This window comes from Jaculus jaculus, chromosome 10 (genome assembly GCF_020740685.1).
Source record: "Jaculus jaculus isolate mJacJac1 chromosome 10, mJacJac1.mat.Y.cur, whole genome shotgun sequence".
Classification (NCBI taxonomy): Eukaryota; Metazoa; Chordata; class Mammalia; order Rodentia; family Dipodidae; genus Jaculus; species Jaculus jaculus.
Window position 1 is genome coordinate 16,307,132 of NC_059111.1, and position 15,358 is coordinate 16,322,489.

The window sequence follows — 15,358 nt, forward strand, 5'->3', positions numbered from 1 at the left end:
CTACCTCTGCCTCCCGAATGCTGGGATTAAAGGCGTGCACCACCACGCCCAGCATATTAAATGATTTCTTGTCCTGTGATTCATAAGTTCAGTCTTTATCGCTATACTAAATTCTCCTGAGTGCTGGAGCATGTTGCTGGCTTATTGTTCTACTCTAGTGATCATTCTCAATTCTTACGCCAGTTGTACATTAATGTAGTCATCACCTGTCTTTAATAAGGTTATATAAGCCTACCTCTCAGTAAATGATGAGATAGTTCTATTTAACTTGGGGAAATTACCACTTGGAGAAAGGACACAGATGTTTAAAAGCTTACCTATAGCCCAGGTCTCTTAATAGTACATGTTTGTTTGTTTTTTTTTATCACTGTAACAAAATACCTCGTGCCAAGTACTTAATAAGGAAAAGAAAGTTTAGCCCACAGTTTTGGAGGCTGACTAAAAGTTGAAGCAGCACAGTGCTGGCTTGGGGGAGGCTCCTGGCTGTGTCACGTCATGGATGGCATTGTGGAGGTAGCACCTTGGAAACAGAGACATCGACCACATGGCAAAACAGCAAGTGAGCATATAAGGAGGAAACAGTAAAAATAATAAACCTCTCGTGGGAACTACATGAATTCCTTCTGAGGGCAGTGTCCCCGTGACCTTATTACTGCCATGAGTCGCTACGTACCTCTTAGAGGTTCTGTCCTTAAACATTGTCCTTGAAACTGCCTTTAAAAACCCACATTTGTATATAGATTCCCAGTCTCCAGTGCACTGTCAGATGCTTGCTAATTCATTTTAGAACTATAGATGGGAGTTTATATCTCACCATACACAGTGTGATTGAACAATGAGGTATTCTGGACAAGGTGCATAGGAAATTACTGAAGTGAACCCTAACTAACATTGAAAGTCTCACTTGGGATGTTTCAAGAGAGAACCCATTATTTAAAAACTTGTATGGTGCCATGTGCCTCTAATCCCAGTATTCAGGAGAATTATGAGTTCCAGACCAGCCCAGACTACACAGAAAGACCCTGTTCCAAAATAAACAAACAAAAACAGGAACTTGTAATCAAATATAAAGCTTTAATTTGGTTTTTTTAAACCAGTTCTTTTTCCTAACTATTCCATTTTGGCAGGAAAGATTTGAAAAAGAACTTAGAGATATATTTGCATTTTAAGTTGCCTAGTCATGTCTGTCTCTAAGCAAATGCTTTAATCATCAGATGATATACTTGGTTATTAGAACACGTCTTGCCGTTAGAGGGAGAGATGAGTCAGTGGTATACATGAAGGTTAAGTACAAGAAAATTGTAGGATTAGTATTTGAAGCAAAACTTCAAACTAAGAAATGCAAACTATGAATTTCGAATGAAGTTTGTATGAAACATCACACCTGTAGCTGTGGAGGAAAGGTAATTTATAACGTGTAGCAGTTTAATCATGTAAGCAGGATAATAAGAGAGCTTCACAGTTGCTGATAACCCAGAGCAGTTCTCAGAATAGGCTTGTCTATGTCTGCATGTGATTATTCGTTTTGTTTCTCTTTTTTCTAGGTGTGCCATTATCCACACAATGGGGACCTCAAGGCTATTTCTACCCAATCCAGATTGCACAGTACGGGTTAAGCCATTACAGCAAGAATCTAACTGAGAAGCCCCCCCACATAGAGGTATATGAAACAGCAGAAGACAGGGACAAGAACAGCAAGCTTAGTGAGTGGACCGTGCCCAAAGGCTGCTTTATGGCCAGCGTGGCTGACAAGTCTAGATTCACCAACGTTAAACAGTTCATTGCTCCCGGTAAGTTATGTTCCACATGTGTCTCCTGAGTTTATATTGATCGATGGCCCCTAATACCCCTTTAATTTTCTTCAATGTTTTTTTAAGAAACTTATTACATAAATTAGACAAATGATATCATCTAAGTGAAATCCCCAAATAAGGAACAGCTGTTTAAAAAAAAAAAATCAGCATGATAAAGCTAAGACCCAGGTTGTAATCTGCCTCCAGGGATCTCTGTCCCATAGGAATGAAGTTCTTTGGTTTGGTTGGGTTTTGTTTGTGAGACTGGAAGCAAACCCAGAGCTTTGTGTATACTAAGCAAGCCCTCTTTCACTGAGTGTACCCTGAGATCTCCTTGCTGATGGTAATATTTCAGTGCAGCATAATTTAAATTATTCTGCACTAAGGATTTTTTCTTTTTAGTGGAGCTATCCTTTCCTTTACAAATTTTTTTCCAATGGCTTTTTATTTTCAAAAAAAAAAAAAAAAAAAAAACCCACAGTATTACCAAATAGGCCTGCTCCACATTAAATTTTGTTAATATATGAAATTATCTCAAACTTCATATAAAACCATTTTCATTAATAAAATCATTTAGAAGATCAAATTAACTTTATGCAACATTTCCCCTTTTACTAAGACAGTCTCATTAATTAGGATGCAATGTATTTTCTGCACTAATCAATATCCATGAAAATTAATGAGTCCATTACTTAAAAAGACAATGAAATAATCTTAGCACCTCCGGCTTAGGCTTAGTTCTCTATGAGAAAATGTTGTCAAGTTCAAACGTCATTCCCTCCTCCCCCCAACCTTACAGTGGGTAAATAAAAGAGAGGAAAGGTTACATGACTGCTTCTGTATTCCCTCCTTGTCCTTGATTGATGACTGTGGAATTCACAGACCTTGAAAGCCGCAATACAAATGTACTCATTCTAGAGGGCCTTAAGTAAGAGATTTATGAGTGCTTAGTGCAGTGCAAGGAAGGGGAGAGATGACCTTTAGGTTTCATTGTATGACTAGAAGTTCTCTCTCCCACAGCATTCTGTGATATCCCAATACGTAGAAAATCTTTGCTTATTGTAAGAGACTTGACTGGACCAGAAGGTATAAGGAAATGATGAAGAGTATTGATCTTGCAATACCTAAGATATCACAACAGGAAATGATCACACTAAACAGAAGAACATTTGGCTTTGGGTACACCCAGTGAACTTTCCATTGGTAGTGTTGTCTAGGTTAAGGTAGAAAGTGGCAGACGGTGTCTTGATCTCCCTGTGTGTCTTGAAGGCTTTCTGAGAACTGTCTCCTCTTCCTTGCTCTCCCCAGCAGTGTTCAGATGTCCTAGGTAATAACAAAAGGTAGATGGTGACATTCTACGTGACGGGACTTACCTTAGCCCTTCACGCAAGGGCCAGTTGAAAACTACTTTTTGAGGGCTGGAGAGATGGCTTAGCGGTTAAGCGCTTGCCTGTGAAGCCTAAGGACCCCGGTTCGAGGCTCGGTTCCCCAGGTCCCACGTTAGCCAGATGCACAAGGGGGCGCACGCGTCTGGAGTTCGTTTGCAGAGGCTGGAAGCCCTGGCGCGCCCATTCTCTCTCTCTCCCTCTACCTGTCTCTTCTACCTGTCTTTCTCTCTGTGTCTGTCGTTCTCAAATAAATAAATAAATAATTTTTAAAAAAAACCTATTTTTTGAGGTAGTTTTAAGTATATAAGGAATTGTAACAGCCACTCTGCCAGTGGGGGACACACCTACTCCCTTTTGATAAGGATGCCCCTGGGAGTAGATTCATGTTGTGTGGGCCTGTGGGGGGTGTGCGAAACGAGCACAGAGCACGCAGAAGAGAGAAGGAGCTGCAGTTAACCCCGTGCGCCTTGCAGCCGGGAGAAGGGATCAAAGGCGGAAGCCTGGCCGTGGAAACAGGACCGGGACAGGCCGCCCAGGGATTCTGGAGCACCTCTGGGGGTCAGTTCACCGCGTCGCAGTAAGGATTGTACATCAGAGCACAACCTTAAGTGAGGTGAGGCTTGGGAGGACCTCATGCTAAATGCTGTTAGCCTTTTATTTTTCTCTGTCTTGAACTTGTATTCCCCCAAAAGATTCAAAGTCATCTAGAGTAAGAGCCATTTTATAAGCCAGATGTGCTGGTACACATCTTAATGCCAGCATTCAGGCCAGAGGATTGTGTGTTTCAGGTTAGTCTGAGACCCTGGATGAGAAGATATAAATAAATAAACAAATTAGGTTTTTAAACTTTTTTTTATTAACAATTTCCATGATTGTAAACAATATCCCATGGTAATACCCCCCCCCACTTTCCCCTTTGAAACTCCACTCTCCATCATATCCCCTCCTCCTCTCAATCAGTCTCTCTCTTATTTTGATGTCATGGTCTTTTCCTCCTATTATAATGGTTTTGTGTATGTAGTGTCAGGCACTGTGAGGTCATGGATATCCAGGCCATTTTGTATCTGGAGGAGCACGTTGTAAGGAGTCCTACCCTTCCTTTGGCTCCTACATTCTTTCTGCTACCTCTTCCGCAATAGACCCTGAGCCTTGGAAGGTGTGATAGAGATATTGCAGTGCTGAGCACTCCTGTCACTTTTTTCCAGCACCATGATGCCTTCTGAGTCATCCCAAGGTCACTGCCATCTGAAAAGAGAAGGTTCTCTACCAAAAGTGAGATTAGCATTAATATATGGGTATGAACATTAAGAGAAGTGCTTACTGGGCAGTTTGATAAGCATAATCTATACATTTAGCCAGACAGCAGCAGACATTACACCCCTAGGGCTCATGACTACCCCTGTTTTAAGTTTTCAGTATCAGGGATGTATTCCCGTCCATGGAGCGGGCCTCCAATCCAATTTGAGGACAGTTGGTTTCCACTATGACAGATGTGCCACTATTGCACCCGTTGGCTCATTTGGCCTGGCTGGCAAAATTTAAAGACTTACAGTGTCCACTGTTGAGTATCTTCACTGGTGATTTCTCTCTCTGTCATTGAACTGCATGCAGAATGGCTTCTTCCAGCTTTCTGTCAGCTGGTCTACATGAGGAGGTTTTCAGCTCAGCTCCAGCAGGATTTCTCAGTGGCATGGCAGCCCAAGTATGTGGAATCTTCAGCAGTAGGGTCTTACCATCTATTCCTGGTGGGAAACAAAGGGCCTCAGCAATGGCCTGTAATGTTTTGGGGGCATCAGGGACCTCCCTGGCCAATAACTCGCTGGAAGGTATCCTATCCCTAGCACTGAATATTTTCTAGCAATAATCTGTGGCTCCTGAGTGTTCCATTGTCCAAAAAATTTGGTTTCCGTATGATTTATTTATGTCCTCTTAGATTTTGATGAGCACTCCCTCCATCTTTCCTTTACAACTGTGGGGACCATTTTATAAGTCTGCAGCATTACTGATTTATTTGTTAAATAATGTTTTCTCTTCCTTGTTTAATTTCTCAAAATAGAGTGTCATGTAACCCAGGCTGGCCATATACTCAGTACGTGACTAAGTATGGCCTACAACTCCTGGTCCTTTGCCTCCACCTCCCAAGTGCTGAGAACACAGGCAGGCGCTACCGCACCTGGCACTCTTCCTGATTTTAAAATTGCATTATCTGGACTTTGTAGCTGCTAGATCTGAAATTAGTTTTCCCAGAGCATTCTTTTCATCTCATCTCCAGGACCTTGCTTTTTCACTTTCTAGTTCTTTCTCGGGCTTCTTGTTTTCCTCTGCCTGGTCCTCACCTCAGCGCTCATCCAGGCTGAGTTTCTTGTGTTGAAAGCTCCTTTTCCTGCCTTTCTGAGCATCATTGACAAATAAATCTGTATGTATTTAAGATATATAATGGGCTGGAGAGATGGCTTAGCTATTAAAGTGCATGCCTGTGAAACCTAAGGACCCAGGTGTGAGCCTCCAGATTCCACGTAAGCCAGATGAATATGGTGGTGCATGCGTCTGGAGTTTGCAATGGCTACGGACCCTGACACATAGATTCTCACTCTTTCTCTGTCTCAAATAAATAAATAAAAAGAAATCTTAAAAAAAAAAGATAGTGTGATGCCTTGATATCAGCATATGTTGATTACCATAATCAGGACATTTAACACGTCCGTTACCTTGCATAACTCATAGAGTTGCGTGTGCGTGTGTGCACACATGCACGATGGTGGTGGTGAGAATGGTGAAGACGTATTTTCTTTTGTAAAGTATTTTATTTATTTATTTATGAGAGAGAAGGGACACCCAAGGGTCTCTATCCACTGCAAACGAACTCCAGACGCATGCACCACCATGTGCCTCTGGCTCTCATGGGTCCTAGGGTGTCAAACCTAGGTTCTTAGGCTGCTCAGGCAAGCGCCTTAATCGCTCAGCCTTTTCTCCAGCCCGAAGACCTGTCTTCTTAGCACACTGCTGTGTCATACAGGGCTCTCTCCTCACCGTGCTGCGACGCGATCCCACAACTGAAGTCTTTCATCCCTTGGCCACCGTCTTCCCCCACTTCTCAGCCCCTCATAGACACTGTTAAACAGTCTGAGTTCATCTTTCTTAACTTACTGAACCACATTAGTCATTGACTATTTTAGTGTAATTAGATATTAGGAATCTTAGTTCCCACGTGCACTGCCTTTCTCTAGCTTTGCCAGCTTTCTCCCTCAGAGTTCATCCGTGTTGTCACAAACAGCAGGACTTCCTTCTTTCATTATGACTGGATATTGTACATACACACACACTCACAAAACGCCACCAAACACACGTTTTTCCATGTGTTATTTTACAATGTAAAATATTTTTACACAGTATTTTACACAGTAAAATACTACAGTGAGCATGGAGAGGTCTCCCATCCACCTATCTCTTTGAGATACTGATTTTGTTTCCTGTGGTAAACATTTGCCCAGAAGTGAGATTATTGAATTATATGAAGGTTCTAGTTTTTTGGTTGTTTTAATTTGAGAGAGAGAATGGGCACAACAGGGCCTCCAGCCACTGCAAACGAACTCCAGATTGCCACCATGTGCATCTGGCTTTCATGGGACCTGGGGAATCAAACCTGGGTCCTTAGGCTTCACAGGCAAGCACCTTAACCTAGTTTTAATTTTTTGAGGAACCTCCGTGCTGTTTTCCAGAATGGCTATATCAATTTACATTTCCAGAGTGCACAAGAGTTACCTTCTGTCCACATCCTCACCAGTACTTGGTTAGCTTTTATTTTATATACTTTTTGATAACGGGTATTCCGGCCAGCCTACGGCGCTGTTTCATTGCGGTTTTGCTTTATGCCTCCCTGATGACTCCTGGAGATGCTGAACGACGTTACATACACTTGGGGCCTTTCATATGGCTGGAACGTGCCGACCAGACCCTTCCTTTGCCCATTCTTTCATCATGCATTTGTCTTTCCCTATGAAGTTGTCAGAGCTTCTTGTGTGTCTTGTGTATGGACTCTTGCCAGTGATAGAGTTTGCACGTCTTTCCTCTGTTGTATAGGCTGAAACACAGGAAAACATTGTGCCAGTGGCTGGGCTGTGCAGTGCAGAGCTGTGTAGTTCGTGCTGGTGGGTATTGCTGCTGGTGATTAGTGCCTGTGCTGCTAGTGTTAAATCAAGGAAATCATTGGCAACACCCATGTCAAGATGGCTTTTAAATGTACATCATCCTTTGTTGCCTAAAGTATTCTATAGCTATATACGATACTCTATATATAGTGTGTCTGCATATACATATACCAAAAGTGTGTATGTATCTAATACATACACACACGCACGCACATATATATAATCTTATATTATAACCCTGGAAATAACTATTCAGAAAGAAAAGGGGTGATGGACTTCAAGCAATAGAAAAATCAAACATTCCTGTTAGTAGATTTGACTCAGGAGTCTTCACAGCATGTTTCAAGGAGGGCTCAGATCCATCCCATATGCCAACTTTCAGACACCCCTGAGCAATGTTGGCAGGTAATAGAACCTCCTCTGTCGCTCTATGAAATGGCCCTTCAAAGACCTATTCCATAACGTTGTAAAGACTGGCTGCCCGCTGGTTAATCTCAGTGGAAGGGTGTGGCTTCTTTGTCACCTCTCCTGTATGTCTCAGTGACTCCCCTGCTAGTGGTGAGACTTCAGGAAAATTAACAGTTGTTTTTTTTAAAAAGGTTACATCCCTGACATTATTCATAACTAAATTCTTAGGACTGATCTGGCATATTAGGACATAACAAGGTGATTGATTGAACCATGTCATTTCATTAAATTTATATATAATAGAGAATTAGAATTCTGGGAGGAAATAAAGACAGGTCATTGTTACCCAGTTGGGCCAGGATAGATGTCATAATTAATAATGTCTGATAAATTGAGGCATTACCCTAAGAATGTAAAAAGAATACTCAAGATAGCCTGCTTCACTCCATCTAATTTAATCTTGACTCAGGAGACAGTTAGAAATGCTGCAGTGTATCAGGGATGAGCTGAGTTTAAGATTTTGTTTCATTGTAAAAACAGGAAAATCTAGCTAAAAGTACATCTTGGCATGTTTCCGAATAAATGGATTTTTGTTAAATTAGAAGTTTATCATTGAGATCAAGTTTTTAAGAGTCACCCAAAGCATTGATGTAATTCCTGCCTTCCATTCAGAGAAGTGAGCAAGAGCCTGGGGGCTTCAGATATTCCTCCTCGTAGAGCCCAGTGTTAACCAGGCAGTCAGCCTGCCAAGCTTCTCCCAGTAGCATAATCCTTGCTGCTGGTGACACACCAACGATCTCCTCAAGGACCGCCCGAAGCAGAGACCTGATTATACGCTGTCTAGGAGAGTTCATTATTCCGTTGAGTATTCTCATGAGGATTGTGTTTCAGCAACATTTGTCTTTCTCATGTCTATCCACGTGGGTCAGGAAACCTGGATTCCAGTCCCTGTCTGCCATTAATTAGCTTTTGGCCTTGGGCAAACTGTTTAGTTTAACCTTCATCTCCAAATAGAAATAATAATTCCTGCTTTGCTAGCCTCAGAAGAGGAAGGAGCAGTGGTGCATGGCTGTAGTCCCAGCACTAGGGGGCGTGGTGGTGCACACCTTGAGTCCCAGCGCTTGGGAGGCAGAGGTAGGAGGACTGCTGAGAGTTTGAGGCCAACCTGAGACTACATAGTTAATTCCAGCTCAGCTTGAACTAGAGTGAGACCCTACCTCCAAAAAAAAAAAAAAAAAAAAAAAAAAAGAGGAGGAGGAGGAGGAAGGAGTAAATGAGAGTATACATGTGGGTGTGTTTTGGAAATTGAAGTTGTATAAAGATCAAGATAGTCATGTTAAATATTTTGTTTGTACTGTATATATTCTTGCTGCTGTTTGTTTGGATGCACAGTGTCTTTTCTTAGCAGCTGTAGCCGAGACGCCACCATTGTTGAATGATAGCTATACAAGAGAAATTTCCTGTTTAGTAATTTGCCAGATAAAACAGTTCTTACTGCTTTATTAGCATGTATTAATTAGTGACAGTAAGCACTGTCATTTACTACTGTCCCAAGCCATGGTTTTTTTAAAAATGCTCAAAATTATCCTGCAAAATAGTATATTTAACATGAAGAAACTGAGACTCATAAAGGTCCACTTTGCCTTCTCAGAAGTAATGACAAAGCAGAAATTCAAATCCAGGGTTTTTAGATCCCAACTATATGATTTTCCCTTATCCCCTTGCTTTGTAATCTTATATGTGAACCCATTGCTTAGATCCAGTAATGTTTGTTACTCACAATTCTAGTGAATATCAGTAACATCATGTTCAACATCAGATTAAGAACGTGTACAGTGGAGCCCAACAGGACAGCCTGCGCTCAGTTCTTTGGGTCTTGAGTGGTGTTGCAGTCAGGTTCACGTTGCTGGAAGAGATCACCCAACCAAGAGCAGCTTGTGGGGAAAAGAGGTTTATTTTGGCGTACAGGCTGGAGGGGAAGCTCCATGATGGCAAGGAAAAACAATGGCATGAGCAGAGGGTGGACATCATCCCCTGGCCAAAATAAAGTGGACAATAGCAACAGGGGAATGTGCCAACACTGGCAAGGGGAAACTGGCTGTAACACCCATAAGCCCACTCCCAACAATACATGGCCTCCAGGAGGTGTTAATTTCCAATTGCCATCAGCTGGGGAGACTAGCATTCAGAATACCTAAGTTTATGGGGGACACCTGAATGAAACCACCACGGGTGGGTGACCAACCTTCGTGTCTCTCTTACTCATCTATAAAGTGGGAGTAGAATGGGGACATCCCCTTGTAACTAAGAGGGTTAGTCCACCGAGAAACGTAAAGTACGTAGAACTTAGTGAGACAGTTAATACTAAGTACCTTACAAACTGAAGTTCATACAAGACGTTCTTCCTAGAATTTCTAACCTGCCTTTTGTAATACTGCGTGCTGAGGCAGCTTTTGGGTTTTTTTTTATCTCCTTTTTACAGAATGAGTATGCTAGAATAGTCAGCCATTATTGATCAGTTGGCATTAGATCTAGAAAAGGCAATTTGGTCAATAGTTCTTTAATTATTTGCTCTGAATCTTTTGACTGTAAACCAGACAGGACAAAAGGTGGGAAGACGCCATCAAGAACTCACCAGTCTTGTTATTTAGTAAGCAGTAAAAGTGCAGCCTGAAACACAAATAGCTTAGCGTTAATTTTGTGTGGTCGATAGTTTTCAGAGGAAAGTGGGATAAATTGCAATCCCATTTCAAACACAAAACTACTGCATTCTCACTGATCTTTGTGGTCTGTTCTCCTTTACAGAAACCAGCGATGGTGTGTCCTTGCAGCTGGGAAACACAAAAGACTTTATAATTTCATTTGACCTCAAGTTCTTGACAAATGGAAGTGTGTCCGTGGTTCTCGAGACCACAGAAAAGAACCAGCTCTTTACTGTACATTATGTCTCAAATACCCAACTAATTGCTTTTAAGGAAAGAGACATATACTATGGCATTGGGCCCAGAACGTCATGGAGTACAGTTACCAGGGATTTGGTCACTGACCTCAGGAAAGGAGTGGGTCTTTCCAACACAAAAGCTGTCAAGCCAACCAAAATAATGCCCAAAAAGGTGGTTAGGTTGATTGCAAAAGGGAAAGGGTTCTTGGACAACGTAACCATCTCCACCACGGCCCACATGGCTGCGTTCTTTGCTGCTAGCGATTGGCTCGTGAGGAACCAGGATGAGAAAGGTGGCTGGCCGATCATGGTGACCCGTAAGTTAGGAGAAGGGTTTAAGTCTCTAGAGCCGGGGTGGTACTCTGCAATGGCCCAGGGGCAAGCCATTTCAACATTGGTCAGGGCGTATCTGCTGACCAAGGACCACATCTTCCTCAACTCAGCTTTAAGGGCAACAGCCCCATACAAGTTTCTGTCAGAACAGCATGGCGTGAGAGCTGTGTTCATGAATAAACATGACTGGTATGAAGAGTATCCAACCACACCTAGCTCTTTCGTTTTAAATGGCTTTATGTATTCTTTAATTGGGTTGTATGACTTAAAAGAAACCGCCGGGGAGAAGCTTGGGAGAGAAGCGAAGTCCTTGTATGAGCGCGGAATGGAGTCCCTTAAAGCCATGCTGCCCCTCTACGACACCGGCTCAGGGACCATCTACGACCTTCGGCACTTCATGCTGGGCATCGCCCCCAACCTGGCCCGCTGGGACTACCACACCACCCACATCAACCAGCTGCAGCTGCTCAGCACCATCGACGAGGCCCCAGTCTTCAAGGAGTTCGTCCGCAGGTGGAAGAGCTACCTGAAGGGCAGCCGGGCCAAGCACAACTAGGCTCACGCCCGGCTCGGCCGAGCGCCAGCACACGCCCAGAGGCCGGGCACTAGGGCTGTGTGGATTATGGCAAAGTGATAAGTGATCCTTGAAACCAGTCTTCTGAGGCAACTGCATTCCGTGGGTTGGGGGGTTCAGAAATGCCGGTGGTATTCAGGGCAGGAAGCATTTCATCAGTGAGCCAAGCCTCGCTGGCCCTCTCCTGCCCCCGTCCAGACAGTTGCCCTCCATCTGCGAAGGCGACCGGTCAGGAGCCGTTCCAGCCAGCTGCCTCGTGCTTACCTGGAAGCTTCGTACGGGGCTCTTTTACCATGTGATTATTTATATTTATATTGAAAGCAGACTTTTCAAATAACGTGCTGTTGTACTACAGTAAATACGTCCTTGTAGCCTGGATAGTGGACTGTGTTTACCTTTTCAAAAGGCATTTCTTTCTTGTAGATCCATTTCTTGGGAGTGAATGAGCATTTGTTATATTTGCTTAATTGTTATCTATGGAAAATATTTTGAATTATGATTTTCTTGGACTGTGTCAGTGAAAAACACAGCCAGTGTTCAGGCTTCACAGTTATATAACGTAAGCACACTAGCGTGAAACTTGCTGACTGCACAAGAAGTTAGGAACCTGTTGCATTTTAGGAAGCTTGATCTACGATCACTGAGAGTTTGATAATCAGTCTTTCCTCCTCCTGCCCCAGTGTGCTGGCTAATTTGCCACTGTCTAGACTTTTGAATTTCAGTTCAAACTACACTTTGGTAGTTTTGTCCATCTTAGGGAAGGGCATTTTGGGGACATGTGGAATATTTATTGCAAACCTAAATTTGGGAAGGAGCTAGGGTTTTATGTCCACCCTCACTCCCTTTTAGTATTTTCCCCCGTGAAGGAAAAATACTAGGTTAAAGGTTGCATTCATGAATCAGTAGTTTTTCCTACCTCGAACATTCTTGATCACTGCTTTGATTCTGTCCCTGTTTTCCCTTTGAAATTTAATTTTAAATTGTTGCAGCTACTAAATGGTGTCTGTGTAAGGTCGCATCTTTCGGGTTCAGCCCTCATTCCCTGGGTAGCGTCTTCCAGTGGGCGTCAGGCATCAGGTTAAAAGAGGGACTGGCTTTCCTCTGACTTCTGCTTGGAATATGAACACACAGTCACCTGCAGTTGGCAGCACGGCCCGGCTGTCAGGGCTGACGGACAGCGCAGAGTGACCTCTGCCCAATCTCCCCCGCCCTGCCGTTAACCGTAAGTAAACGAAAGTCACAGACATACACGTGAGACACATTTAGCATCAAAAGGGACAGGAGACAAGAGCTAGACTTATACTGAAGACAATATTTAACTGGCTTTAGAAAACTAAGCTAAACCCCCCAATTTATATGACCACAGCTTTCAGTGTCACCCACAACCAAAAGCTATGTGTTGCTGGCATCCCCCAGCTTTTGGCCTTTACGGTTCTTACACATTAGATATCTGAGCAGCATGGAGAGCATACGAAAGGCATTTGGTCTTGGCAATAAAACTGGGGGTCCCCTCATTTTTATTTTTAGTGTTGATGTTTTAAGACAAACCATCTCCCCGCTGGGAACCCTTACTGCACCGTTTGTCCCTGGAATGTCCCGACTTGGGCCTTGCCGGTGCACACTGGCCCTCGGTGTGCAGTGGGAATGGGTGGGAACGGCAGGTGCTGCTGTCGTGACAAATACCAGTGCCTTAACAATGCGGCCGCCCTTTCCACCAGGCAAGGAAAGATCTTCTGATGCAGAAGGCCCAGTTCATTGCTGTTGATTTTTACGCCGCCCTCCACATAGCAACAGCTTCTTGATTTGTCTTGTGATCCCAGAATCCCAAGAGGACGAGATGAGCCTGGAGCTGCACTGTGGGCTCCGACCAGGGCTTGTCAGACTAGATGCCCCCGAATGACCAGGAGCTTACTGAAATGCAGACCCGACAGCCGAGCACCTGCCTGAGAAGCGGGACCGTCTGCACGGGGTTCAGGCTCTGGGCCGTTCCAATGCCGCGAGAGCTGCCGGCGTGGAGGACCGAGGCGGGACCATCCATTGTTTTTTCTGCCTCTAGGCAACTACAGAGTTTTCTAGAGTTTTAAATCCTGTAAAATGTTTACTTATTCTGAGTTTGGAGAGAATGAGAAGGGTGTTTATTTTTTTTTTTAAAGCTTGCGTGTGTGCGTGTTTCTTTCAATTTTTCTTCATGTTAAGCCTAGGAATTGGTTTTGTTAACGTGAGTCAGCTTTGACCTGTGTGTTGCCACTTGGGTTGTATAATGTAGCCAAAAGTTTCTGGACAGAGGTCAGGCTTGACCCTTTCGGAGTTGCTGTATCTCTAGAAAGAACCACGCAGTGTGTGTGAGCAAGTGCAGAAATGATACAAGCACAGCTGTCCAGATGTGGCAGTCCTTTTCCTTTGTTGGTGTGCAAATGTCCCCCCAATGAACGCTACTACGTCACCTCCCTGCAGTGTGTTCCTCGCTTCTTCCTCCTCATCGTACATGTGGGTTATATAAACACCATGTGTTAAATATGCAATAACGTGTTTACCGGATGCCCTTCTGAAGGGTAGTCCTTTGTAAAGCTGTATAGACTGCAGTTTAAGCACAATGTGCACATGTTAGTTTTATATACAGCAAAACTTGATTTTTTTGCAAATGGAAAGGTATTTTGTTTCTATACAAAGTCAATGGATTGTTTGTGCTTCATGTAAAGCTGCTTTATAAAATTGTAAAATAAAGTTTTTATCGTAAAGGAAATGCCCCTGGAGACTTTACTTTTTCTACTTTGTGATTATTTTGAACCCAGCAAGCAAATTTCGGACCTCCATTTCCTGTCCATCCAGTGACAAGCAGCAAATGCTCACTTAAAGAACTCTCTAGCAGGGCAGACAGGAGAATAAAGAGTGCGATACGCAAGCTTTGGGGAGGCTTAGTAATAGAGGAACCAGCGTACGCTGGACGGTTTCAGAAAACCACACAGCCGGACGTGGTGGCGCACGCCTTCAATCCCCACACTCAGGAGGCAGAGGTAGGAGGATCGCTGTGAGTTCATTTTTTTGCCACCGTGAAATTCCGTAGTGAATTCCAGTGAATTCCTAGGCTAGAGTGAAACCCTACCTCGAAAAACCAAAAATAGAAAAGGAAAAGTTACACACACCACACACACAGCTGAACTGTAGTCAGCAGGTGTGGGAGGCCTAGAGCCCGTGCTGGCATTCCAGGGTTGGGGACAGGTGGAGCGAGGGAAGGGGTGACATGAGCAGAAGTGGGGCCACAGGATGATTTTCTCTCCCTGGCTAATTCAGCTGAGCAACTTGGAGATGCCTTTGAGAGCGCTGTGGCCTCTCTAATTTTCTACACCTGTCTCTTCAGAACAGTGAACAGTAGTTCATGTTCTCTCCCTTCTCCACAGTCGTTTAGGTTCCCAAACTCCTGGGAGCAGCCTGCAGCTTCACGTTGCTTTTCACTGCACGTTTCTTTGGCTAGACATCCAGTTCCATTTATTTAATGGGCCACTTGGTCACCCAGCAGCTGCTTCCAGCTGGTGGCTGCTAGTCATTCTTAGAGCTGTCCCTTTTCCACCATCTCCCGTTGAAAGATAGCCATAGTGGGGAAATGGCTCAGTGGTCAAAGGCGCTTGGTTGCAAAGACTGCTGTCCTGAGTTCGGTTCTCCAGCACCCACGAAAAAGCAGAGGCTCAGAGTAGCACACGCATCCGGAGCTCATTTGCAGCAGCAACAAGAGGCCCCAGCACGCCCATTCTTTTGTTTTCTCTCAAACACGTTTT

At 43.7% G+C, this 15,358-nt stretch overlaps 1 protein-coding gene across 3 annotated transcripts in view; it reads left to right on the forward strand.

Moving 5' to 3' along the window:
• The window catches only part of Glce (glucuronic acid epimerase), a 77,687-nt gene extending 63,359 nt beyond the window's left edge, over window positions 1-14,328 (forward strand). For all 3 annotated transcript variants that reach the window (XM_045160392.1, XM_004666742.2, XM_045160394.1), the window contains 2 exons: window positions 1,545-1,790; window positions 10,543-14,328. In XM_045160392.1, the coding sequence (XP_045016327.1) occupies window positions 1,545-1,790; window positions 10,543-11,567 (1,271 nt within the window). In that variant the 3' untranslated portion in view covers window positions 11,568-14,328. The remainder of the gene's footprint in view (window positions 1-1,544; window positions 1,791-10,542) is intronic.
• The last annotated feature ends 1,030 nt before the right edge of the window (window positions 14,329-15,358 follow it).